The sequence below is a fragment of the Botrytis deweyae genome (genome assembly GCF_014898535.1).
Source record: "Botrytis deweyae strain B1 chromosome Unknown BDEW_061, whole genome shotgun sequence".
Taxonomy (NCBI): domain Eukaryota; kingdom Fungi; phylum Ascomycota; class Leotiomycetes; order Helotiales; family Sclerotiniaceae; genus Botrytis; species Botrytis deweyae.
In genome coordinates, this window is record NW_024066268.1 from 42395 (window position 1) to 67511 (window position 25117).

Here is a 25117-nt window from a genome sequence, read left to right on the forward strand (position 1 = left end):
ACACTACCCCGCCATCAAAAACTTCTCACAATGGAGGAGCATGGGCTCGCGTTACATCACGCGTTCCATGAAAAAGCTTTGGCAGTGGCACCTAAAGCTGGCAGAGAACCGGGCGAATTTTGGGCAGCTGGTATGTTGCTACTGATATCGCTTTTTGTTGAATGTCTAAGTTGCTGATTGATCCCTTTGTACTCAGTACTTGAGCCTGATAAGAATGTCTCACATTTGGATTCGGAAAATTTGCATTGGTTCAAGGTTAAAGGCAAACACACTGTTGCGAAAGTCCAAAAAGCATTTCACAAGAAATGCGGGCTTATGGTTTTACTTCATCAAGGTCATCACATCGTGTCGTTGACAAGTCAGATGCAACAAATCAACCATTTTAATGATGATGTTATCATTTTTTGGAGTACAAAAGCTGCCTCGGGAGACAATGTCTCTGACACCAGACGAAAGCCATTACAATCCATCGATGATGCAACACAAAATCGCATGCACTCTGCATCTGAAACACCGACAAAGTTCAAGCCCGACCCTGAACCGACGCTGGCTACGGTGAAGACAGAATCAGCTGTCTCAAGTATCTCTCCAAGCCCCTTCAACACGCCTGTCATCTCCCGCTCGATGCCTGAAGTTGGACAGTTTCCAACCCCTAGACCTTTAGGATCAGGATCAACTCAACTAAGTATTCCTACGCCAGAACTTATCTCTGGTTATAAATTATTCGCTGACGCTCATCGTAAAAACTACTGGGAATCTAAAGGTACACCTGGTAGGTTATAGTCTGATAAAATCTGTATATTTCTAAGCTAATCGAGAACAGCTTCAATCGAGGCTGCTCTGAAGAAGTCATGGGTTGTTCTACCGCCCGCGTCGCGCCAATTCTGGGAATCGAAAGTTCCGAAAAATGCCAGCAGTACACCCTCACCGGGTAGTTCTTCTGCGTCGAATCATCTCCTAGGTTTCGAGTCCTTTGCTGAAATACATCGTGGGAACTACACAAGCTCAAGCGCAACACCTGGTAACTTCTGCTCTGAATTTAAATGTCCCATACCAGCTTATACTAACTACAAAGTAGCTGAAATCGACTCCTCCTTGCGCAGGACCTGGGATAAAATGCCAACTCAAACCCGTGAGTACTATTCAACAAAGGATGCCCAAAAGTCGAATCTTCCTATATCAAATCATGGCCCTCCCTCGCCTGAACATGCCGTTGATACCAAACCCCTTCCAAAAAGTCCCAGTCTCTCAGCCAATGGCCCTCGAGCCTCCATAACCGAAGATCAAACCTCGATGGACCCCGCAGACTATGACTTGGCGGCCGAAGGTGAAAATGGAAGCCCAGAGCCAGAACCACAAACTGTCGAACTCGCAAAGCTTAGACTTCAGAAGCTCATGGATGATAGTTCACCAGAAGTTTTGGAAGAAGAGGTGAAGAAAACAAACGATTTCCTCAATGGTTTAAAGAAGCACCTTCAAGTACCGGAAGCTCAGGGAAACCAAGACACTAGCCATTGGCTGCAACAAATCGGTAAGTGGTGCCAGTATATAGCTTTCTTCCATCCTAATCATGTTCGCAGAAACTTTACAAGCTCAAGTTGTTGATACACCAACAATTATCGGCGTCGTTGGAAACACGGGTGCAGGCAAGAGTAGTATAATCAATGCTATGCTTGATGAAGAACGCCTAGTGCCTACCAATTGGTATGTTTCCTGTTCTGTTGAGGAACTGAGATGCTCATAAATCTCTAGTATGCGCGCTTGTACCGCCGTTGTTACAGAAATGTCATGGAACTCTATTGATGACCCGAACAAAAAATATCGAGCAGAGATTGAGTTCATCCAAGAATCTGACTGGGAGAAAGACCTTGAACTTTCTCTGAATGAGTTGATTGATGTTTCTGGCAATGTAAGGAATGGATTGAATGTAACTAAATGATATCCCTAACTTCTTCTCAGGTTTCACGAGATTGTTCGAATGCAGAAACCGAAGCTGGAATTGCATATGCTAAGATCAAGGCGGGTAAGTAAAAATAACCCATCCTATATAATTTGCTTTCTAAACTGTACATTAGTCTACCCGAACAAAACCCATGAAATGCTAGCAAAATCCACCGTTGAAGAGCTTCTAGCCGAATTCGATGTTCGCAAAGTTCTCGGAACTACCAAGACCATTGAGAAGTCGTCTCCAGAATTCTTCTACAAGGAACTTCAACGTTACGTTGATAGCAAAGAAAAGTCTACCAAAGAGAAAGGCAAAACTAGCGAGAAGAAGAAAGAGAAGACGACTATGGAATTTTGGCCCTTGATCAAAGTTGTGAGAATCTTTGTAAAAGCCGATGCTCTCTCTACGTGAGTACCTGAACCTTGATTGTGCGTTCTTTCAGAAAGCTTATTGATTATTAGCGGAGCTGTTATTGTCGACTTGCCTGGTGTTCACGACTCAAACGCAGCTCGCGCCGCTGTGGCAGCTGGCTACATGAAACAATGTACCGGTATTACTACAATTTCTTTGCTTCCTTTGTAACTATTGTCTAATAAGATAACAGGTCTATGGGTTTGTGCGCCTATTAATCGTGCAGTTGACGATAAAGCTGCGAAGTCTCTCTTAGGAGAATCATTTAAACGCCAACTCAAGTATGATGGGGTAAGCGAATATGACAGACATGCCTGACTCGCAGTTGCTAATCAACAAGTAGCAATTCTCGAGGATTACGTTTATATGCTCCAAGACTGATGATATCTCTGTTCTTGAAGCGTCAGATTCTTTGGGTCTTGAAGACGTTATGACAGAAGATTACGCAAAGATTGACCAAATTGACAAGGAAGTTGATAAACTTAACGCAAAAATTGCAGAATTAAAAGAGAGCATGGCCGTGTATAATGACATCTATCACGATGCAGACGAGAGCTTAGATATTTGGGATGATCTGAGACGAGATTTAGATGCGGGTAAGACCGTTTACGCTCCCAAAGCCGAGCTTGAGAAATCTCCCAAGCGAAAGCGATCTTCTTCACCAAAGAAGTCGCGTAAGAAGTCGAAGAAATCCGAATCCGAAGATGATGACGATGATTTCATTGATGATGATGAGGATGACGACCGGGAAGTACAAGATGAAGTTTCTGATAATGAGACCGAGGTTGAGGAAGAAGACCCCGACAGAGGCGAACCTTTAACAGTCGAAGATATTGAACAAAAGATTGACGAGCTCAAGGACACCAAAAAGAAAGCCCGTAAAGAAAAGGTTGCGATTGAACTTGCAATCAAAGATGTCAAAAATCAATCGAAAGGGTTCGATGCGGAAAGAAAAGAAATTGACACCAGAATGAGAGCCATCTGTATTGATGGTCGCAACAATTATTCAAAGACCGCTATTCAGCAAGACTTTGCGACTGGTATCAAGGAACTCGACATGGAAAATGCTGAAGAGGAAGATGCCGAAAATTTCAACCCGGATGAGGACATCAGAGATTATGACGCCGTGGCTCGCAGTCTTCCAGTATTTTGCGTTAGTAGCAGAGCCTATCAACAGTTGAATGGAAGATTGAAAAAGGACGCCAGAATACCGGGCTTCCGTAATGTCCAGGAAACCGAGGTATTTTGACTTGGTAACCCTCAATTCCATGAACAGCTGATAATTGATTCTTTTAGATCCCACAACTTCAAGCGCACTGCAAGAAACTCACCGAAGCTGGTCGAAGTGCTGCTTGCCGTAGATTTCTGAATTCTCTTCTTCAGCTCGTGTTGTCCTTGTCTTTATGGTCCAACAATGATGGAACCAATATTAACCTCTCAGATTCGCAAAAGGCCACCGAGGCGCGCTGGCTTCAAAAAAACGTTAAGGATTTAGAGGAAAGCCTCGATAAGGCCGTGGGAAAGTGTATTTTGGAAATGAAAGACGCCCTGACCGAGAATATTTTCGAAAAGTTCAGCGAAGTAATACCTTTGGCTGCGGACCAAGCCCCTGGAATTGTTGCGAAATGGGGCTCCCCTGTCAACAAAATAGATCGTGCAGCTGGCGGTTTGCATTTCCAGACATACAAGGGTAATTTCTCTTCAGACGAATACTATTACCACGCTAACGATACTAGCTGTTACTCGTAGAGATGGTGTTTATGGAAACAAGAGTGGTAAGACCCTATCTTATGGTTTTCAAAATAATGCAAAACTAACGGCCCAAGGTACATATGATTTTAATAGCGACTTGACAGAGCCAATCATGAAATATCTGGCAAGCCATTGGGAGAAGAATTTTTCCCGTCGACTTCCCTCTGTATTGCGTAGTTTCACTACAAACGCCAATCTGATCCTGAAGAAGTTTCATCAGGCAGTTGAGAGTAGAAGCCGCAGAAATGGTTCTGGAATTGCTGGCTTGTCCATGCTGTCTCAACAACTCCGAACTTACGAAGCAACTTTCTCGATCTTAACCACGGAAATGGTCGAAGCTATTAACAATCTTCAACGTGATGCCAATCGAGAATTTGTGCCTGTAATTGCTAGGAACTTGGCACCTTCTTATCAATACTGTGCTAGTGAAAGAGGTATGTTAAAATCTTGCTTTCCCATTAATTTTGGTGCTAATGTCATTTCAAGGAGCTGGCATGTATATGCGCATGAAAGACCATATGCGCGATTCTATTGATCAAAAACGCAACTCTATGTTCAAAGAAAGTTGCGATGAAGTCAAAAGGAGTCTCGATAAGATGTGTAGACGAGTTGAGGAGAGTATGAACAACAAGACCGACGAAGTTTATTTGCTTATGCGCAGAGATTACTTGCAGGTCCTCAATGGTGCTCAAGTTGGTGGTGAAGTAATGCCAAAATGGGAACGTCATATGAGATTGCAAGTTGCTCGTGCATTGGAGACCTACGAAAAAGATGAAGCGGAGAAAGTTCTCAGCAGCGTTAAGGATGAAGAGTCTGAAGAGACTGGATCTCTGAAAGAAGATGAGGTCATGAAGGATGTCAAAGCTGAAGAATTGAGTGGTGAAAAGGACGATGGACTTACCGAAGGCAGTGCAGCTCAGGATGACGAACTCAACGTTGGTGCCGAAAGAGATGATGCTGCAGAGGAAATTGCTGTCAAGAATGAGCGTCCCGCGGATACAGAGACTAGCAATGACGAGGAGTCTGGAACGCATCAAGAAGCTCCTGAGATGGAATCTTCTAAAATGGATGTTGATGCTCCAGCTGCCGAAATTTCTTCTGCTATTCTTCCTCCTGCCGAAGTTACCCCAACAGAAGCTGTCTTTACCGAAGCTACTTCGACCGAAACTTCTGTGCTTCCTTCCGCTTAGACACCTATATGTTTAGCCTTGCTGCTCATAAGCCACTATCTACATTTTATTTTTGTAAGATTTTCGTTTCATTCTCTTTCTGCTAGGGTGGCGTTTACGGATATGACAAAATTTTCATAATAATGGTGTTCCACGACGCGCGGACGGTCTTTGATTTTTGCTTCTTGCTATGGCTTTGTTTAGGAGTATCTGGGCAAAAAAACTAGCGAATGATAGGATGCGATGACTGGGATTTAGCCCAACTAAGATGGGTTTAAAAACAAATGTTGGGGATTGTTACTTCAAAGGGTCGTTATGATGGGTATTTGCCTAAAATTATCTAGGTATGATGATGTCTGCTGGTTATAAGCTAGTGTATGAGGTAAAAATCAATATTTGCAAGTTCTGATAGCTGTGATGTGTTTCAGTGATCCATTATGAAGACCAAAAAGGAACAGTCCATCGTATATGCTTACACTGAGCTCAAGTCGCCTTGGGGATTTGACAGCAAGGTGAGCGTACGGGTGCCTCTATTACTCCGCATTCGCATATTTGGATTGATGGCAACCGTACAAGTTCTGTAATCATATGACAGATCTTTCATGATGTTCTTATACTGACATCACACTCTAGGAATCGTTTGTTAAGAAGATCTCTGGATTACGAAGGAGCGAAGGTATGATTTCTTCCAGGTTTTCATCACTACTTGAGCGACAACTAGGGTAAGAACGAACGGCGAAAAGAGGTAGATTTCTCATGTTGATACTGCAAAGCACAAACCTGTTCATTATCAATGTCATTCACATAATCATTACGCTCGTTCAATATCCACGAGCATTTGTTTACTTTGCATACCTAGAAAGCTACTTTATTATCACTGTCGTTATCAAAAAACATTATAGCAAAGATTAGAATATTCATTCAATATGGTTTTTCGACCCGACCCAGCCCTATCAACCGTTCGTGCTTTATTGGCGGAACCCAAATTATCAGAGATCATTATCCATCTTACATTCGCCTCCTCGTCCATTTCGAGAGAAATTCATGCTCTAAGGAAGACAATAAGCCATAACAAGCTCTCTAATGTCAAAATCCAGCAATCTATATCCAACAATCTTAAGATAGTGCTAAGAAAACACAAACTTCATCCTTGGAAATTCATCAATATTGAGCTAAATTTTGAAGGGGCAGAATATATACCATTAATTGACGAAACACTGAAGGATATTTTGAGAGATTTTGCCTGTAGTTTGGGGCATTTCGAAGGTTGTCCTGTTTCGGTGGGTACGTCTCGGTTCCTACCAGATAGTGGCTCTTATGTTCGTGGATTGGTGAATGTAAGTGTTTTTTTGTCCAGATTTTGTCTCAGCTGAAGTCAAATTTGATGAAATGATCCATTACTTAGCTTAGGATACTCACTGATACCGTATCGATAGCACGATGAACTACTCCACTACATTCCTCGCCCTCGGATATTCAATGGATATTCGACTCGACAATTACAACGTAGGGAAACTTCAAATGCCAATTCAACTCCCTGTAGCAAAGCTGATGCAAAAATTGCGCAATACACTTCAATCGGACTTCGACTAAGTGGTATTAAGCTACGTGGAGATTGTCATGAACCCTCAACATCTGCGCAAGAATCCAGTTCGGATTCGACATCAAAGGATGGCTCTGGGGAAGAGCCTCATGTGAAAACAGCCCTCTCCGAACTATCCGAAGAGCTCAATAAGCAATCTCAACAACAAACGCAGCAACCACTGATACCTCAAAGCATCGGAGCTACTACTAAAGGACAGCCAAAAACTGATGTTCAAACGATGCAGTATCACCAAATGAAGAAGATGCAGATGCTGGCCAATGCTAAGCATTTCAACTACCAAATACCTACACACATGACAACCACTATGAAAGATGAGCCTATAGAAGCCACTAACTCCTCTAATGATTCAGATGAAGGGGGAGTTTCTATATATATAAAAACAACCCCGAATTGCTTTGAGGTGGTGAAAGACTGGGTAGAACAAGTTGAAATGGAACGACAAGATACCAAGAAAAAGTCGTGTTTCCACCCTTTGCAAAATGAAAACTCTGGTACAATTCTTGAATGGCCATGGGTTCAAACCGAGCTACATGGAGCTTTGCAACAGCTTGCTGTGGCGGAAACCCCTACCCTAGAAGTTGACTCTGGGCCGGACAGTGAAGAAGCAACTTCTTTCATTTCAGAAAGCATTCCATCCCAAGTAACCTCAGAACAATTAGCTTCAACCGGCTTTGGAAGCGTAACAAGTTTCGAGACTCCTTGTAATACTCCACTCGCAGCAGATGTCAAAGAATCAACTTCACCTATTTCAGAATGCCTTCCTCATCTTCGTGGAGGAGATGCTTCAAACAGAAACAACTTTAAACAGTACTTCAAGCGGATCACCGAGAGAATTTCCTATCACAACTTTCAGCATGATATAGATCTTGGTTATGGTGGTTCTAACTTTGCTGCGGAACCATTTCCTGAGTATGATCCAACAATAGACTTGAGGATTGATACAAGACGCGGCATTCGAGGTAATGATTCTGTTGAATCTATCGCCAAGCCCAATCCTGAAATTTTCACTGAAGGCAATCAGCCTTATAGCTCAAGCGTTGAATCTAAATCAAAATGCCATTACGACTTCACGAAAAATCTCAACAGCAGCAGTGATTCTACACATTCGTACACTGGCCTTGAAGTGAATGATATGCGACTTAGGGGAGGGATCATAAATACGGCTGGGAGTCTTTCTATTGATAGTCCATCAAAATCGTCAAAGGCTACCCATAAACGCGATAAGTTACGTGTTATGGTTACAATTCCTCTGAGATCTATCAAAGAGAAGTTCTTTTGCGAGAGATACAAGAAACAACCCCGGAAGAAAGAGGTTGAAGATAGTGATGAGTACGAAGGCAGCGAAAGAATTAGCGATGAATCCAAGAGGCGATTAGAAACTACGGAAGGCGAGGAAGAAAGGGAATCTTCGGAAGACAAATTTGAACAATATGAGCGGTACCCTGCACTTGCCGGAGCGAGCGAAGGTTCACACTTGAGCAATGTATACCAGTATCCACGGCTGGAAATCAACACCGAAGTCGAACTTGCGGCAAATGTAAGAGGGTTGGAAACGGATTCACCGGAGCATCACTCCAGCAGTCGTGCCAAAGAACCGGAACCGACAGATATCCATGAGTTGGGATTTAAAGCTAAAATTCAAAAGAAAGAGAACAGACTCGGTGTAAAGAAAAACTATCGGCTGATAACTAATTTTATTCTGGGAGCTTGTACAAAGTTTGCCAAGGGAATAACTCAAAGGAGAAGGAATTTGGCAAGAACTGCTCAAAGCAAGTTATTTCGTGATTCATCGCTTAAATCCACGCCCTACAATGATGTACTTGACGAATAAAACTCAGCTACGAGGAGGGAGTGGGAATGAGAATGAGACCAGATTTTTTACAAGAAACAGGTTGAGGTTTGCGCGATTGTTAAGAAACCGTTCAGAAAGTGAAGGGGCAATAATAGGACCTGATCTACCAGCGACGGAAAATGACATGCCTGGCACAGAAGATAGACTGCAAAGACATCATCGAGATGACAGTGGTGTTTCGGGGATGGGGGATGGGCAAAATCGAGATAAAGATGAATCTGTAGAAAATGAAACTCCTCGACAAGTTGTCAACCTTTCAGAACAGGGAGCTGAAACTGTTGAAACGGTTAGAGAGGTTGATTCGGATACTTCGGAGGAAAGAGAAAATGCAGCACAGGTTGAAAATGTTGAGCATGTTGAAGATACTGAGTCTCCGAAGCCTTCAGAGCCTGACCGGGCTTCAAGACAACGACCCGAAAGCCAACAAGAAGAAAATGAGACGGAAAATGAGACACAGCGGCGTTTTAGAAACGAGCTTTTAGATATCTTATGGAAGTTTCTTTCTCTCAAGGAGGAAATCTGGTTCAAGCGCAATGCTATCATACATGGCGCCCCTAGTTCTAAGCACAACTTCGAAACACAGCTTACCGACGATGAGGTAGATGACATCCGCCAATATGTACAGAACAGTTGCGAAATGGTAGATCTGAGCAACGAACCGCGGGATGCCGTTACCTTTCCCAACTTAGTTACACGCGCAAACAATCACTTATTAAGGGCACGTCGTGTGCGGGAAATCTTTGACAATTGGTATACAAGAGAAGGCCAACAACACAGACAAGATGGTTCTTCCTCTAACGCGCGCGAAGCATCTTCAGACACTGGCAAGGCCGGTCCGGTTACGGCAAAGGGTGCGGGAGTCTTGGATGATTGGCCTTGTGCAGCAGCCCCAAGTGAGAATTTCAGGCGTGATAGAAATGCTAGCGAGGCGGGTGCAGATATCTCAAGAAATTCTTCTGATACTCAATTATTTCGTAGACGGTCTTCACTAATCTTAGCTCCGCTTCCGGATCTGTTCCCAGCGGCTGACCCCGGTCAAGCATTTCGGGGTGAAACACGTGGGGAATCTTCGAGGAGCGGCGCTGGTGGAAAGGGGGGTAGTATCTCTGAGAAGATAGACGTGTTGAGGGTCAAAAACAACATTGCTTCCAAAGGTTCTCAACACGAATCCAGTATCAGCACCACTGGTGGTAACGAAGCTACGCAAGGCGGCATGCCCAACTGTCGAGAGCAAAACGAGGATCATGTATACCAGGAGCCCATTCCTGCAGAAATGATGCAGAGACTTGGAGATTTGGGAGCGTCGCGTGTTGAAGCTGTTAATCTTCTCAACGCTACTGCTGGGAATGTTGATCGTGCGGCTGAAGTGCTGCAAGATGAAAATCCTCTCGGACAGGAAGATATGAGGAATATGCTTGTGGATCCGGAGAATGATCTGCATCAGGTGGTGGTGGTAACGGGTGTTCCGCCCCGGAGAGCCTTTTTAGCTTTGCTTGTTAGTGAGAGTGATGTTGGTGGGGCGATTGATCTTTTAACGGGTGAGGCGATTGGTGCGACGATGAATGATGAGACGCCAATTGATGAGGTTATTAGCGAAGAGGATAGTGGGAATGGATCGAGTGGTAATGAGATGAAGAAAGATGGAGAAGGAGAGGAGCGTGAGAAGAGTAGTAGTGAGGAGTCGGATGTGGAGGTTGCGGAAACAAGCGAGGGATGCGAGCCTCTTGCTAGCGAGACAGAAGATAATGAGGGGGGAGTTGAGTCTAGGGAGGGCAATAGTGCAGGAACGAATGTTGATGCTGCTGAATCGGATGAGGAATACCAGCCCCTTATTGGCAAGACGGATAACAATGATGAGGATAATGTACATGGAGAACATAACATGGATAATGATGGTCATGCTGACACAGATGACAATGATAATAACGGGGCAGGCGAGGCTTCCACTATTGAGCTGGAGACGGTATTTACTTCTCGTAAAGGAAAAGAAAGAGCAGAGGGGTACGATCTCTAAAACGGGCAGATTTTCCCAGGGGCTGGGCTGGGCTTGGCGAATAACTGTATGTCTTTATTTCTTGTTCTTTGAGAAAAGATCAGCGGATTGTATATAACTAGCGGGGGTTTGAGGATGATTGGAACAGTTCAAGCGTATAATAGACATTTTTTTAACGGTCGATTGTGGGCATGAAAGATGATTGATTATGTTCCAATTTTATAAAGAAATGGCAGGATCGCCAACTTCACAGGTGTTCGTGTAGTAAGGCAGTCTCATCGCTTTTATTACATATACCTCACATCAACTTTGAAGCTCTGTCTACACCTTAGTGGACGGTGGAGAAGCAGAGGAGTTGGAGTGGTAAAGGTGGAAGCGCTAGCTTTTGATTCCTCCTCGATTGGTAAATTTGAGGTTTAGGAAAGCGAGCTTCACTTTTGAAACAAGCGATATATCACAACTGTAGAAAAGCAGTCAAAATGAATACGGGGCCAGCCTACTGTATGGCCGACAGCACTATATCACAAAATTTCTTCACTCTCCCTCAGCTCTTCTCCTCACTTGCGCAAAATCACTCAACACCTTATTCAATCCCTCTCTGCGCATGCAGTTCTCAAATTTCCAACTTCCCGCCAAAGCATCCAATTCATTTTCATCCAGCCCTCTAAAAAGCTCCGCAAACTCATCCGAAAAACTTTTCACTGCGTATGTTTGTACTACTCCTCTCAAAATCTGTCTTTGAATGCCCCATGTTGTCGGATATTCTTCTTTGGCCTTTGGAGCATTTTCTTCGATCCACTTTACGAGCGGATCTAATGCTTTATCTAACGATTCGGAAGCAGGGGGCCCCCATAGATCGAGCTGGAGAGCGCGTTTCTTTTCAACGAAGGAGGATATGAGGGAGTTATATGGGGAGGAGGGAGATGTGGTTACCATGCCTTGGAGTCCGAGATCTTTGTAGAGCCAGATACTCCAGGGGATTTGGTATTTATCGTAGATTTGTAGTTGGGCGCCCAGGAGAGAGTAGCGCTGGGCGTTTATTTCCGAGGCGTTGGGCTCGAGAGATGGGTCGGCGTAGACGGGACCGAATTCGCCGTTCCAGCTGGGAACGGAGTGGGTATGCATGAATTTGCATTTACGTAGGAAACTCGATTCGAGTTGCTCGATTTGGGCGGGGGAATTGGTGAAGGGGGTGCCGGTCGGGAAACCCATGGATGAGTAGTCGTGTAGTGAGTAGGCGCAGTTGGGAAGGATGGTGGTGAAGTGTTTCCATTCCATGGCGAAGGTATTTCCGTCTAGCCAGAGAATGTGGTTGGGGTCTATTTGGCGAATTTCGGATTCGAAACGGGTGTAGAATTCTGGGAGACGATGATGTTGGGGATCGCAGGGCTCGTTGATGGGGTTATAACCTGCTACCCATGGGTTATCGCGGTAGCGGGCGGCGATTTGCGACCACAACCATATTGTACGATCTTGATGATCTTTATGGTCCCAGAAAGAGGCATAGTTTGATGGATTATCGGAATGCCATTCTGGGTTTTGCGAGCCAGGGACAGTATGCATGTCGAGGATTGTATAGATTTTATGTTTGGCGCACTATTTGTGTTAATATATGTAGACATAGAGGTTCGAGATATACTTACAAGATCAACAACACGATCCAGATGTTTGAACCCACTTTCTTTCAAAACTCTAGGATTCATGTCATCTTCGAAATGACGATAATTGAATGGCAAACGTAGACAATTCAAACCCAGGCTAGCAAAAAATTTGGCATCTTCTTCCATGAAGAAATACTCTAGGAATTTATCAAAGAAGAACTCGTATTTCTCCTTGCCCAGGACTTTTAACATGGCAGCTCGATGCTGATGTTCTTGGGCTGGAAAACCGGTGATGAAGTTCTCCATGTTCATCCATCCTCCTAGACCCGCCCCACGAAGGATGACTGATTTACCAGAGTTGTCGACGATTTGGTCGCCTTTGACGCGAAGGATGCCGTTAGACATGTTGTAAATGGGAGAGAAGCAGCTTGGTAACTTGTACGACTATAATAAGAGTGCCAACAAAAAGTTCCCTACTGCAAGAACTTTCAGTCATAAGAATAAAGAGAAAGTTCGCACGTCTCGAAGCTCAAATTTATATGGTTATACGTTTTATGTAATTGAAGACAAGATCTTTGCATTTAGGCTGATATTCAAAGTTGTAGATATTGCTATTCCTGTATAACCCCACCTATGTTCCCCCACGTTTCTTCCATTTTATCCGAACCAAGAGTAGAATTAGATCAACGACACAACGTTTCAAGCGTGCCAATCAGACCACTAGATCTTGAAATTGAAGCACTTGCTCAAAGTAAAGAATTGTTGCTGGGTCAAGTGGTGAGGTGGGATATATATTTCGGGTGAGCGGTTGTAGGCTCGGGTATACATGGAATTCGGAAGGACTTCAGGACGCAATAGATTAATATCTAAAGCTTGCCGAGAGATTCCCTGGCTCGCCTGGATTGTGTTTGAGCACCTGGGTATTGTAATCTAGATGAAACCTGAACTTTCGTGATGATACCATGTCATCCACCTTGGAGATTTGGTCTGATTATAGAGAAAGTAAGCTCATTCCCAACTATGGGAAGTATGTGACTCTGTAGAAGACAGAGGATGTGATGAGTTTGTAAGTTAGAAGGCCAAGCCTCTTGACCTAGCCACTCTCAATGAATGAATGCTTTTCGAGTAGCAAAACATCATTAACCTGCACACAAAGATAAAACTATGCTCTGAATCCAGGTCCAACACAACGCACCTGTGCGTATAATATCAGAACGCATATGTAATCATGTTGAAAATAGTCTGCCTCCACGGCAGTGGCCCCCGGAGGGCCAGCGGAGCGTCATCTCAATCGATTGATGATGACGACAAGCTCTCAAGCTCTCAAAGTCTCATAGCTCTCTACTCTGTATATCCAAAGACATTGCTTCCTTGTACACATTCTCTTGCGATTCTCCGAAAATAACCCAACATCTTTCAAATGCCGACCTCGGTCCACTATCCACACGTGACACATCAAAATCATGCGGCCTTTCCTATCTAGGTTTAGTTTCAACGATCGGGAACCAGCCGGAAACCTTGGTCAACACAAACAACAGCTTGTATGAAATAACCTATTACCGGCACACGAAAAGATTCCTCTCCACCGAAAGTCTTTTTTGTCCCTCATCAAATATTTAATCCACACCAACATTCTTTCTTCCTTTCTCCTTTCCCACCCCCTCATCAAATAATAATATATTTCACATCATGTTCGCCGCAAGAAGAGCATTGACTGGAGCAGTCCAAACCAGAGCTTTCTCTGCTTCTGCTAGAGATGTAAGATCATGTTTTCTCGTCTGATGTTTTTGGTTGAACTCATTGGTTTGGCTTCGTCATTTTGTGAATCCCAACTAATTTTATATACAATACAGCTCTCCAAGGTTACCGTCCTCGGTGCTGCTGGAGGAATTGGACAACCATTGTCCCTTCTCCTCAAGTTGAACCCCCGCGTCACTGATTTGGCTTTGTACGATATCCGTGGAGGTCCAGGTTCGTCGAAATTTCTTGAATATATATTGTCAAGGAGATAAAGTCAAGAAGAAGGGAATTTGGATGTACGGTTACGCTAACAGGATGTTCAATTGGATAAATAGGTGTCGCAGCTGATATTTCCCACATCAACACCAAGTCCAAGGTTACCGGATATGAGCCAACACCATCTGGTCTCGCCTCTGCTCTCAAAGATGCCGAAATCGTCTTGATCCCAGCTGGTGTTCCACGTAAACCTGGTATGACTCGTGATGATCTCTTCAACACCAACGCATCCATTGTTCGCGATCTCGCAAAGGCTGCTGCTGAGTCTGCACCAAACGCCAACATCCTCGTTATCTCCAACCCAGTTAACTCTACTGTCCCAATTGTTGCCGAGATCTTCAAGGCCAAGGGAGTTTACAACCCAAAGAGACTTTTCGGTGTTACCACTTTGGATGTTGTTAGAGCTAGCAGATTCGTTAGTGAGATCAAGAAGTCCGACCCAGCCGATGAAAACATTGTCGTTGTTGGTGGACACTCTGGTGTTACCATTGTTCCTCTTTTCTCTCAATCTTCCCACCCAGATCTCGTCGGTAACGAGAACCTTCTCAAGCGTGTTCAATTCGGTGGTGATGAAGTTGTTCAAGCTAAGGACGGTGCTGGATCCGCTACCCTCTCCATGGCTATGGCTGGTGCCCGTATGGCCGAATCTTTGTTGAAGGCTTCCCAAGGAGAGACTGGTGTTGTTGAGCCAACTTTCGTTGACAGCCCATTGTACAAGGATCAAGGTGTTGATTTCTTCGCCAGCAAGGTTGAGTTGGGACCAGATGGTGTTCAAAAGATCTTGGAAGTCGGAAAGGTTGACGCTGCTGAGGAGAAGTTGTTGGAGGCATGCTTGGCCGATTTGAAGAAGGTTCGTTTTCCTATGATATTGAGGTTTATCTCTATTCAATTTAGATTTAATACTAACACATCTTTCTCACAGAACATCGCAAAGGGTGTTGAATTTGTCGCCAAGAACCCAGGAAACTAAACTCAAAAAATCTCTCTCAAAATCCCTATGATCAAATAGTCCGAAAATACCCACCTTTCAACAGACCTCAATTCCTGAAATGAATTTTACAATGAATCTTTGAGATCCTCAATTCCAATGCAATACTAGCGCTTTATTTTCGCATGTATGTATACATCTGATGAAATGAAGGAATATAGATAAGATTTCAATTTTTTTGATGAATTCGATGGAGATATGTTTGGTCATGATTCTAGCTATTTGATTTCAGGCAATGTATTATGCAAGCGATGTAAAATTATAATGAAATGACTCCTCTATTATTGATATGTTTGTTGGTTTTTGTATTTGGATGTGAGTTTCTGATCAAAAGAGAGTATGCTATTATGTTCTCTACGATCTCGATCCATTCCATTCCATCCCGTCCATCCACCCGTTCCGAATCCCGCCTTAACCGACTTCTTCTCTTCCACTGCTTCCCTCCCCTCCATCCACCCATTCTCCATTCTCCATTCTCCACTGTCCATCCATACCATACCTTTTAGCATCATGGTGGGTGGGTAGGTGGGGTCAAAAGGGGGGGAAGACCACGGGAAAGAGGGGGCGAGGGAAATTGATTGTGGATGTTTTTGGTGGGGTTGGTTACTGAGCTGAGCTGAGCTGAGTCTAGATGAGGGAGTGAGTGAGTGAGTGAGTGAGTGAGGTGGAGGGAGGGATGGAGGGGAGCGAATGAAGATTGAAGATTGAAAATTGAAGAAGGAAGGAAGCACAATGGCTGCGACTGATGAACGATATGGATTTTAAGATAAGATTTAGAAATTGGTAATTCGAATTGGAATAGGAATGGGAGTGGGTATTGGAGTGGGATTTGGAATGAAATGAGTTTCCTAGATCGAGGAGGATGATAAATTGAAAAGATAGATAGATAGATATATATGATTAGTTATTCAGATGGTTTATATACATATATTATTTATATCTTTATATATACTATAAGTTTATTTACTTCATACTTTATATATAGTTAGATAGAATTAGTTAGTTATCTCTACCTAGGTATACAAGCGAAAAAAACAGACGAAAATTGATCTTTTTAAACCTATCGTCAAATGATACAAATTGGTCTCGATAGATATCGAAGTCTGAAAAGGATGTATGGGTTATTCGGAGAACAATGCTACTTGACAATCACTAGAAGATATTTTATACCTTCGAAATACGATTAACGAATATTAGAAGGAAAGATCTAAAAAAACCAAGCCTACAAAGACGAAAATTACAAGTGCATAGCTTATTCGGAAAAACCAGAGGAGCGGCGAGGTTACTAAAGGATTGGATGAAGATACTGATATAGGAAAGTGATGCGATTTGACCTTCGTGCCTTGCATAGAAGCTCGGCCTAAAGAAGAGGGGATATACTCTCACGAAATCAATGTATAAACGTTCCCCATGGTGTATGCGAAGAACAAATAATATTAAATATTCGACGATATATTAGTTTGTTGTGCTTACCTTCCGACACCGCATTCCCGCTAGCACATACTTGTATTTAGATTCCCAGATCCTTATAATCCTCTTGCATCTTTGCGAATAACTTATTAAATATAAGTTCTATTACCGCAGTATTGTAGTTCCCTGGCATTAAGCCACATTATTGTATTCCCAATATCCTAATTTCAGAATTCTACCATCATCAAAGCTTTCAAGAGCTCGCTATAACATATCATATCATAGCCTTACACTTTAAAGACTTCGACCCGCCTGTCCAGATAGGTCGTTCTGAATTGGCCTTCCGCATACGTCTCCTCACTTCCTCGAAGGAAAGGGGTGAGATATCAGCAATTTCGCCCAGGTTCTCGACTTCCGCACAATCAGGCATCTTGAATCTAAGCGCTTGTGACTTCCTGGTCTTTTCTGCAGCAAACTCCTTACACACCTTGGACCATTCCTCAAAACAATGTTTTGATTGTGGAAGAGCGCCTAAAATGATCATAAACTCATGTGGCATATTCTCATATTCAATCCATTGCACATCAACTCCACATCGTGCTGCCTGACTAGCTACAACTCTGTTACCATCGATACCTCGCTCACGAGAACCCAGTGCAAACCACATTGGTGGAGCTCCAGTCCAGTCGCGCACCGCAGCAGGAGATACGAGTTCGTGATCTAGCGTTGCAGCAAAGCAGTAAAGATGTTCTCGTGGTGGATTTGAAGGCCAAATCTTATCGGTAGGATGACCTTGTAAAAGTGCAGGTTGCAGAATACCGAGTATATCATCCGCGTTCGGGTCTCGCCATGAAGGCATGACATCGCATGGATCAGCCCATCCACTGCACATTGCTAAGCCGGCGGGCAGTGGTAAAGCTATTTCGCGTCCATGAAATAAGAGTGTTTTCTTCCAAGGATTATTTCCGTACTCGAGAAGGAATTTGGTTAATGCCAGACAAAGATTTGCACCGGCACTGTTGCCAGCGAGAACGATACGATTTGCTGGAACAGCAGAATGTGTTGATCCTGGTGGTGGATACAAAAGGCTTACATATCCAGTCAAGATGTCAAGAAGAGGACCAGGAAATGTGCTCTGGGGGGTAAGTCGGTAGGCAAAGGATGCGACTCGCGCTTTGGTTAATCGAGCAAGACGACTGGTGGCGGAACGATATTCGGCAGGGCAGCTGAAGCTGTTGAAGAGAACATGTGAGTATATAAACTGTATTGAGTTTCGAATTACTAACTATAGACCCCCTCCATGTACAAACAGAATCGTAAAATCATTCTCGCATTCATTCTCCAGCGCCTTCAATTTGTCCACTTCGGGTATATCAGGCTCTGCAGCTTTGGCATCCGCACCAGCACGATTTCCAACAAATTCAAGGCGAACATCAAGTAGAGGAGTTTCGATGGCAGGAGTGATATTGTGATAAGGCTCCTTAAGATGTTCGCAGATATGATATAGGGCATCGCGCAAGTCGTTTTCGGGAGGAGAGGGGAAGACGGCTCGACTGATCCAAACCGCTCTCCTTGCTGGAGGATCGCGTGAACTTGCCTTCTGCATCTGAGACAATGGGATCCATGGTAAAGAGCGGTATTTCTTACAGGTAGCATCGACAATCTTGCATTGTTCTTCGATGGTTGTCATGATGTGATGTTGACTTGGTGGGGTGACGTGGAATGTTTTGTGATTTGATTCTGAATTTAAAGAGTGGTAGAAGAAAACGACTGATAGAGCAAACGAGTACGGTATAGATAGTACAGTATGGATACAGAACCTTTTGGTAAGACTTACATACGGTTATTCATATTCACTGCATGTGCCGAGATGACCAAAGACATCTGGAAGCTTGTGCAAACAGTTGCATACCGAGGTTGTAGGTGGCACAACAGCCAAGGATGATATTGTAGTGGTGTTACATTAACAACGAGAATTCAATTCGAAGATATAAAATATACCTACGAGTATCATCTTGTGCCTGATGAGGTAGCGGGGGTTTTACACTACTTTAAAAAGCGGGGTTCACCGGGTGGTTCCAAGGTTAGTGCAACCACTCTAGCCACTTTTAAGCCACACCCTTTTAGCCACACACACCAATTCCGTGGACCTCGCATCTTATTATCACCTGACGCCAACGAACGCCATTGTTCATTCTTCTCTTTTACATGAAAATACTCTACCACCAGATACAGATACTCCAAGTCAATCTTGATTTCGCCTTCCTCTCGCCGCCTCCTTCTTTTCCTGTGCCTCCCTCTACATGTAAGCTTCGGAAATCTCTATCAATATTTGAATACCACGGATCATTACGCGACAGGCCGCCCTTTTCATCGATCTTTTCTCTTTAAAATTCTCCTTTGGAGAATCTTCAGCACTATCTGACAGAAGGGCACATCTTCCTGCCTCGGCGATCTTTAAAAGTTTTTCAGCTGCGTCCATACCTGCTCTACACCCGTCTTCATGAAAACCATGACCCATCCACGCCCCAGCGAAACTAACTGTCGAAACACCATTGATCAGATGCATACCCTTCAAAGCAAGCACACTGTTCGATGTGAATAGTGGGTGATAGTAAACGAATGATGCTCTTACACCTCGAGGTGTGTGAATTGGGTTCATGCTCACCAAAGCCCGCCCTGGACTACCAGATTCACCAGGCATGGGGATTCCTTGCAACCTGTTCATATCGAACGTGATTGAAATTTTTTCGATTCTTTCATCTCTGATCTTCTTTACCATCGAGAGTTCTTTTGAAAAAAGTCTCATTTTTTCAGTTACTCTTTTCAACGGTTTATAAGATGAGCTTTTCATAAGAACATTCCAGGATGCGTATGCAGTTTCTCGACGAGGCATTAACTAGACTTTGAATCAAATAATGTTCATTTCAGAAGTATCTGGATCTTACTGTCTCATCAGAATGAAGATAACAAATGTTTCTGGTGGTCTTGAAATGCCTCAGAATTTCCTTCTCGTTTGGAGTCGCGCCGTCGCCAAGGATCTGCAGTGCCTGATTTGCATGAACAGCCAGAACGACCTGGTCGAAAATTTTAGTAGACCCGTCCTTTGTAAGCAGAGTGACTTTATCATTCATATCGCGCTTTATGCTTGTAACTGGCATTTCCAAGTGAATATGTTGATTAGGCTTCAAAGTTTTTAAAAATGCGTCAATATAGGTTTTGGAACCATTCTTAAAAGCACGCCAGCGACATGTTTTGGAAATGGTATCGAGAAGTTCATGCTCGTCCCTATAAAATTTCAGTGTTTGAATAGAGCATTTCTCTTGGAATCGCTTACATGAAGCGAATGAATGTGGTCGCTGGGAAGTCCCTCTCAAATTCGCTTGGGTCAATACATCTTGGGGCAGCGCCCATCGGTATCAAGTAGTACTTTTTGAATTGTTCAGAGTACGATTTGCGATCAAGATATTGGCCGATGGACTCGAGGTTTTGGCTGTGTGTGCATTTTGCGTCGTGCTTTTGACGCAGGCAAGTTACTTTCATACATTGTTGGGCAACTGATTGTTCGTGAAATATATCCGTCGCACAGTAGTGGAATCGAATTATGTCGAATATAAGTCGCCAAAACCAAAGACTGAAGATATTATAAAAACTACCGAGGAAGCCCATGAATGAGACACTTGTCCATTCGAATGAACCCCCATCGGCAGATACTCCGAACGACATGTCAGTTGGCACTGTTTCAACATTCAGCGCCTTCAAGAAAGCATTAAACTTTGCTGGGAAATTGTTAGCCTCACACAACATGAATATATGCAGCACCTCATGATCAACTCACGATAGAATCCCTCATGCATCACAACAAATCCAGTATCTACTGACGCCGAATACCCATTTCCTTCGAATTTGGATGAATTGGCATGCCCTCCTAGTCTGGAATCGGCATCATATAGATGAACGTCCCAATCTGTATCTCTCAATTTCCACATGCAGGACATGCCAGAGATGCCACCGCCAACTATAGCTATTCTCTTCTTCCCAGAGTGCTCCGTCATTGTACCAGAAATTCAGATTTAAGTTCAAGTTCAAAAAAGGATTTGCCACTCAAAGGCAACGTGAAGACAGCGTGTGACATTTGTTCACTTCATTAATTTGAAAGAAGAGAAAAAACATGAACGAGAGATTTCTTCACAGAAGAACAAACGAATTCATGATGGAAGAGAGAGAAAGTTAAAATTATAATCACCGAACCAACATTCACCGATTTGCTCCTTGGACATCGCCCAGCAATAGAGATTCTTCACTATTGTGGCACATTATATATTGGCAGAATCCTATTCGATCAAATAAGAATTATGATTGGATCAGATCATTTATGAAGTACAAAACCTATTATTCTGAATATCGATTTGTTTCTTGAATACTATTAACTAATACGCATTCTTCATTAATATAATATATAACAAATTCTTATATTGACAAATACCCTATTCAGTCAGATACGAATGATCATCCTCGGACATCACCAATAGATATTCTTCACTACTGCAGCATATAACCGATTCTTACTTCGATGTATCTGAATGTAAGCTGACTCCACAATAATTCTGTATGCACGTTGAAGTTTCTATCACTTTTCTTATTCAAATCCCTACCATAGGCCAATTTACTGCTTACAGTGTACGACATGGATTCTTACTACATCAATGTCCGGTAGTGTCACCCGCCTTGTATCATCATCCCCATTAACTTCCGGCAGTGAGATCCACCTTGTACCATCAGGTATGCCACATCTACGAGATTCAACCCTACTCTCCGACCTTACAACCCATACAATCCCCCGCTTCCTTCAGAACACCAATACCTTTCACAACGGGCTGACATGTATGATGGGTGTAGTATTCAGCAAGGAAACTACCCCTTTCTATTAATGCATGAACTAACAATATGTCGTCAGCTCAAGGCTTGAGAAATACAATGTCGCTCAGCTCTTATCCCAGCCTGCCCGCAAACAAGCCCATTTTACAACGCCTCTCTCAGCCCTGTCATATTCTTTCTCTTTTTTTCTCTAGTCTTTGGGCTGACTTGACTTCGCAATCTGACAAGATATCTCTTTTCCAACTACCGTCCTTACTAAAATTTAACCTCACAATGTCGGAACTCAAATTCGACCCCAGCATCCCCAACGAGAGCCGCAGTGGTGAATTGTATGCGGTGATTATCGTCGTCACGATACTCTTGATCATAACGACGACGGCAAGAGTAATCACGAAATGGAAGCATGGATTGAAATATACTTGGGATGACTATTTGATTGTTCTTGGGACAGTAAATAACCCCGACCCAAACCCACTTCCTCACACCACCAAAATGATATTGATGTACAATAAATTGTCCTCCATTACTTTCATTGTTCATCCCAACACCAAACAATATAGATATGAAACAGTACGGATGTACAAGCAACTAACATTTCAATCCTCACAGCTCCTCAATCTCGTAGGCAACGCCTTCGACCTTGTAGCCATAAAGTCTGGTTTCGGTCGTCACGAACAATATCTTCACCCCCTCGCCCTCATTACCTGCGCAAAATACTCTCAACTCGCCGTTTGTATCGCCGGTCTGGCTATCTGCGCTATCAAATGCAGTGTTTGTTTCTTTCTACTCAATATCATCAAAGACACACATCGTCGATTTACAATAAGTATCTATATCTTACTAGCCTTTACAGTGGTATCTAGTTTTATAAGTCTGTTGCTTTGGGGACTTCAAGCTACTCCGATCGAAAAGCTTTGGGATCCGAGAGTCAAGGGAACGAAGGTTTCAGGGAAGAGGTTTTTGGCTGTGGTTTATATTTTCTATGGTATGCTTCCTTCCTACCTTGACAATGAGGAAGTAACTAACTAACTGATGGGAATAGCGTTCGGTGTGTTTACGGATGTTGTCTATTCGTTATCACCCATCTATTTCCTCTGGAACATCAAGATCGATCTCCAAAGAAAACTCACCATCCTCGCTCTTACAGGCTCGGGTCTCCTGTAACTTTCCCCCTCTTCTCATCCCCCCCACTTTCATCACCTTCTCTCCATTTCTCCTCAGTAAATGCTGACAAACCAAAGTCTAACAATAGTAGCTTTTCTTAATATTCACTACGCGCCCGCTTTCCTTGCTCCAGACGCTACATGGGCTCTCGTTAATGAATTCATCTGTGATATCATTGAACGCAATATGTCAGGTGTTATTGTTAATTTACCAGCGCTGTGGCATTTGGTGCATAGGAATAAACCGGTGGTGTCGAGTTTTGAGGGGTCGGTGGGGTATTATGGGAGGAGTGGTGGGTTGGGTAATAGTGGGATTGGTAGCGGACTAGGTATGGGAATTGGGGGGAAGAGGGAAAGGGAAATGCTTGGGAGTATGGATGAGGAGAGAGAGATAATTTGGAAGAATGCGGATGGTGAGAGGGTGGTGGTGAAGGAGGATAGGAGGTTTGGGAATGGGAATGGGAATGGGGACGGGGAGAGTGGGAATAGTGTTCCTCTTAGAACGAGGACCGATATACCTATTAGGGAGGGGGTGTAAGGATGGGATAGGATTTGTTTGGGTTTGGGTTTGGGTTTGGGTTTGAGGTTAAGTGGATTGTTTGCTCGGCGGGATATGGATTACGTATTGGGAATAGGAAGTAAGGAAGCTTAAATAGTAGGCCTGGAACGGAAAATTTGGTTTATTGGTGTACTATGGGATAGGAATACGGTTTTCGTAGGACCGCAAAGGAAATCTGGAAATTGATGAAAAGTAAAAGTATCTGCGCAAAATAGCTTCTTTGGATTGTGGTTTGGTGGAGAAATATTCTCTCGTCCCATCTTTAGCCATTTATATGTTTTTGTTGCATATCTTCACATGGGCAGCTTTGATTTTTACAATGTATATGTGACAATGATGGTTGTTGTATTTGGGATGGGATGGAAATAGTGAGGTCTGGGCATTAGAAAGCTGCAAGAATGTAATTTAATCCGCAAAGAAATTAGAAGATCATACAGTACATGTTTCTTCTATCTAACCCCATAAGCTCCAAGCCCCCATCCCCCACCCCCTCCCACAACAAAAACCCCTATCACAAGTAAACCGACAAATTTTAATAATCCCTCGTCACCATCCGCAAATATCTTCGCAAGCAGAAACGTTAATTCAGCTTTTCTATATTCCTTCTGCTCTCTTTCTGAGAGATGGGAGGATACAAATAAGGATAAGAAACTCTCTCCTTCCCATTCTTCTTTTTTCTCTTCCCTTTCCTCATCTTTCCCTATCGATGTATGAGGAGTAGATATTCCCGAAGTTTGAGAAATGGGATAGTTAGGATTGGGATACCATCCTTTTCCTTTATCTACTTTTTTTCTCAAGTGTTTGTTAACACCCTCTAGACTCCACCATTTTTCCTTTCTGTTCCTCTCACCCTTTTCACCACACGCAAATTTATTCAGAACCCCATAAACCCTCTTCCCATCTTTCGACTTTATCAATCGATTCTCTTCTCGTTCTGGAAATAGACTTTCTTTGAGAGCGAGTTGGAGAGATGGGTAAAATAGGAGGGTGGAATAAAAGGAGGGCGTTAGGATATGAAGATCTAGGGTTTGAGGAGGAGTGGATGGAGAAGAGGTGGGGAATTGGGAAGGGGGAGGGCAATGGATGGGGAGGATGTGTGTGGAGAGTTGAGTGGTGAGGGATGTGTAGTGGAGTGTGAGAGAGGGGAAAGATGGGGAGGGGTTGGTGTTGTGGGGTGAAAGGTTGGGAGGGGAGATGATGTGGAGGAGGTAATGGTGGAAGGTTTTGGCGAAGATACTGGGATGTTGTTAGTGGGGAGAGGAAAAGGGGGAAGGGGGAATTGATGGGGACAAACATTTCCGAAGAAGTAGCATGACGAGCAACATTTGAAGAGCGTGGCTCGGGTCGGTACCAAATACTTAGATTTTTTTGATAGGCTAGTTTTATTGCTTGGTGCAGGATACGTGGATCTACATATTCAAATTATTGTTCGAATTCCGAGTATGCGGGTAGGAAGGGAAGTGGGAGGGAGTGAATAATGGAGAGAGAGGATGGGCGGATAGCGGGAAGAAAGATGAAACACAAAAAGAAGATAAACGTACAAGTACACCAACCCACCCACCACCATCTACACATAAACCCCCAAAAGGAGAAGAAGGATTGTTTTGAAGGATCGAGGGGTATTCCAGTTGAGTGAAGATGAGCAAAGAGCTTTGGATGGTTAGAGGAGGAAGATAGCGTTACTTTTATGTCGATTGAGTGTGGATTAAGTGACGCGTTTTTGAAGATTTGGTTGGGTGTTTGAGAGGGGTGAAAAGAGGGAGAATGTGATTCT

The 25117-nt window shown here is 43.5% G+C and overlaps 7 protein-coding genes across 7 annotated transcripts; 4 read left to right on the forward strand and 3 right to left on the reverse strand.

The window, feature by feature from the left end:
• Window positions 1–30: 30 nt before the first annotated feature.
• EAE98_012217 (uncharacterized protein) lies at window positions 31–5298 on the forward strand (the record flags this gene model as incomplete). Its single annotated transcript, XM_038959842.1, has 15 exons — window positions 31–130; window positions 197–772; window positions 824–1021; window positions 1079–1531; window positions 1581–1704; window positions 1753–1909; window positions 1960–2023; window positions 2076–2352; window positions 2407–2495; window positions 2550–2647; window positions 2700–3596; window positions 3653–4046; window positions 4093–4131; window positions 4183–4542; window positions 4595–5298. The coding sequence occupies 15 exons, from the start codon at window positions 31–33 to the stop codon at window positions 5296–5298; spliced, it is 4530 nt and encodes a 1509-aa protein (XP_038803782.1).
• Window positions 5299–6203: 905 nt separating this feature from the next.
• Window positions 6204–10749, forward strand: EAE98_012218 (uncharacterized protein; the record flags this gene model as incomplete). The annotated part of the gene is made up of 3 exons (XM_038959843.1): window positions 6204–6614; window positions 6714–8656; window positions 8775–10749. The coding sequence occupies 3 exons, from the start codon at window positions 6204–6206 to the stop codon at window positions 10747–10749; spliced, it is 4329 nt and encodes a 1442-aa protein (XP_038803783.1).
• EAE98_012219 (uncharacterized protein) lies at window positions 10426–13760 on the reverse strand. Its single transcript, XM_038959844.1, has 2 exons — window positions 12372–13760; window positions 10426–12324 (listed from the first exon to the last, which is right to left on the reverse strand). The coding sequence occupies exons 1-2, from the start codon at window positions 12732–12734 to the stop codon at window positions 11263–11265; spliced, it is 1425 nt and encodes a 474-aa protein (XP_038803784.1). The 5' UTR covers window positions 12735–13760; the 3' UTR covers window positions 10426–11262.
• Window positions 13761–14018: 258 nt separating this feature from the next.
• EAE98_012220 (uncharacterized protein) lies at window positions 14019–15315 on the forward strand (the record flags this gene model as incomplete). Its single annotated transcript, XM_038959845.1, has 4 exons — window positions 14019–14087; window positions 14183–14300; window positions 14405–15195; window positions 15268–15315. The coding sequence occupies 4 exons, from the start codon at window positions 14019–14021 to the stop codon at window positions 15313–15315; spliced, it is 1026 nt and encodes a 341-aa protein (XP_038803785.1).
• A 1702-nt stretch (window positions 15316–17017) lies between these two features.
• EAE98_012221 (uncharacterized protein) lies at window positions 17018–18433 on the reverse strand (the record flags this gene model as incomplete). Its single annotated transcript, XM_038959846.1, has 2 exons — window positions 17018–17975; window positions 18030–18433. 2 exons carry the CDS (start codon window positions 18431–18433, stop codon window positions 17018–17020), a joined length of 1362 nt encoding a protein of 453 aa, XP_038803786.1.
• Window positions 18434–19042: 609 nt separating this feature from the next.
• EAE98_012222 (uncharacterized protein) lies at window positions 19043–20798 on the reverse strand (the record flags this gene model as incomplete). The annotated part of the gene is made up of 4 exons (XM_038959847.1): window positions 19043–19642; window positions 19692–20031; window positions 20081–20522; window positions 20582–20798. The coding sequence occupies 4 exons, from the start codon at window positions 20796–20798 to the stop codon at window positions 19043–19045; spliced, it is 1599 nt and encodes a 532-aa protein (XP_038803787.1).
• Window positions 20799–21894: 1096 nt separating this feature from the next.
• Window positions 21895–23322, forward strand: EAE98_012223 (uncharacterized protein; the record flags this gene model as incomplete). Its single annotated transcript, XM_038959848.1, has 4 exons — window positions 21895–22071; window positions 22231–22606; window positions 22664–22781; window positions 22863–23322. 4 exons carry the CDS (start codon window positions 21895–21897, stop codon window positions 23320–23322), a joined length of 1131 nt encoding a protein of 376 aa, XP_038803788.1.
• Between the last annotated feature and the right edge of the window lie 1795 nt (window positions 23323–25117).

Bases quoted from the DNA above. Each gene is read 5' to 3' on its own strand.
- EAE98_012219 (XM_038959844.1), bottom strand. From the start codon at position 12,734: ATGTCTAACGGCATCCTTCGCGTCAAAGGCGACCAAATCGTCGACAAC. The intron at 12,325-12,371 runs GTAAGTATATCT...TAACACAAATAG, and splicing joins TGGATCGTGTTGTTGATCTT to TGCGCCAAACATAAAATCTA.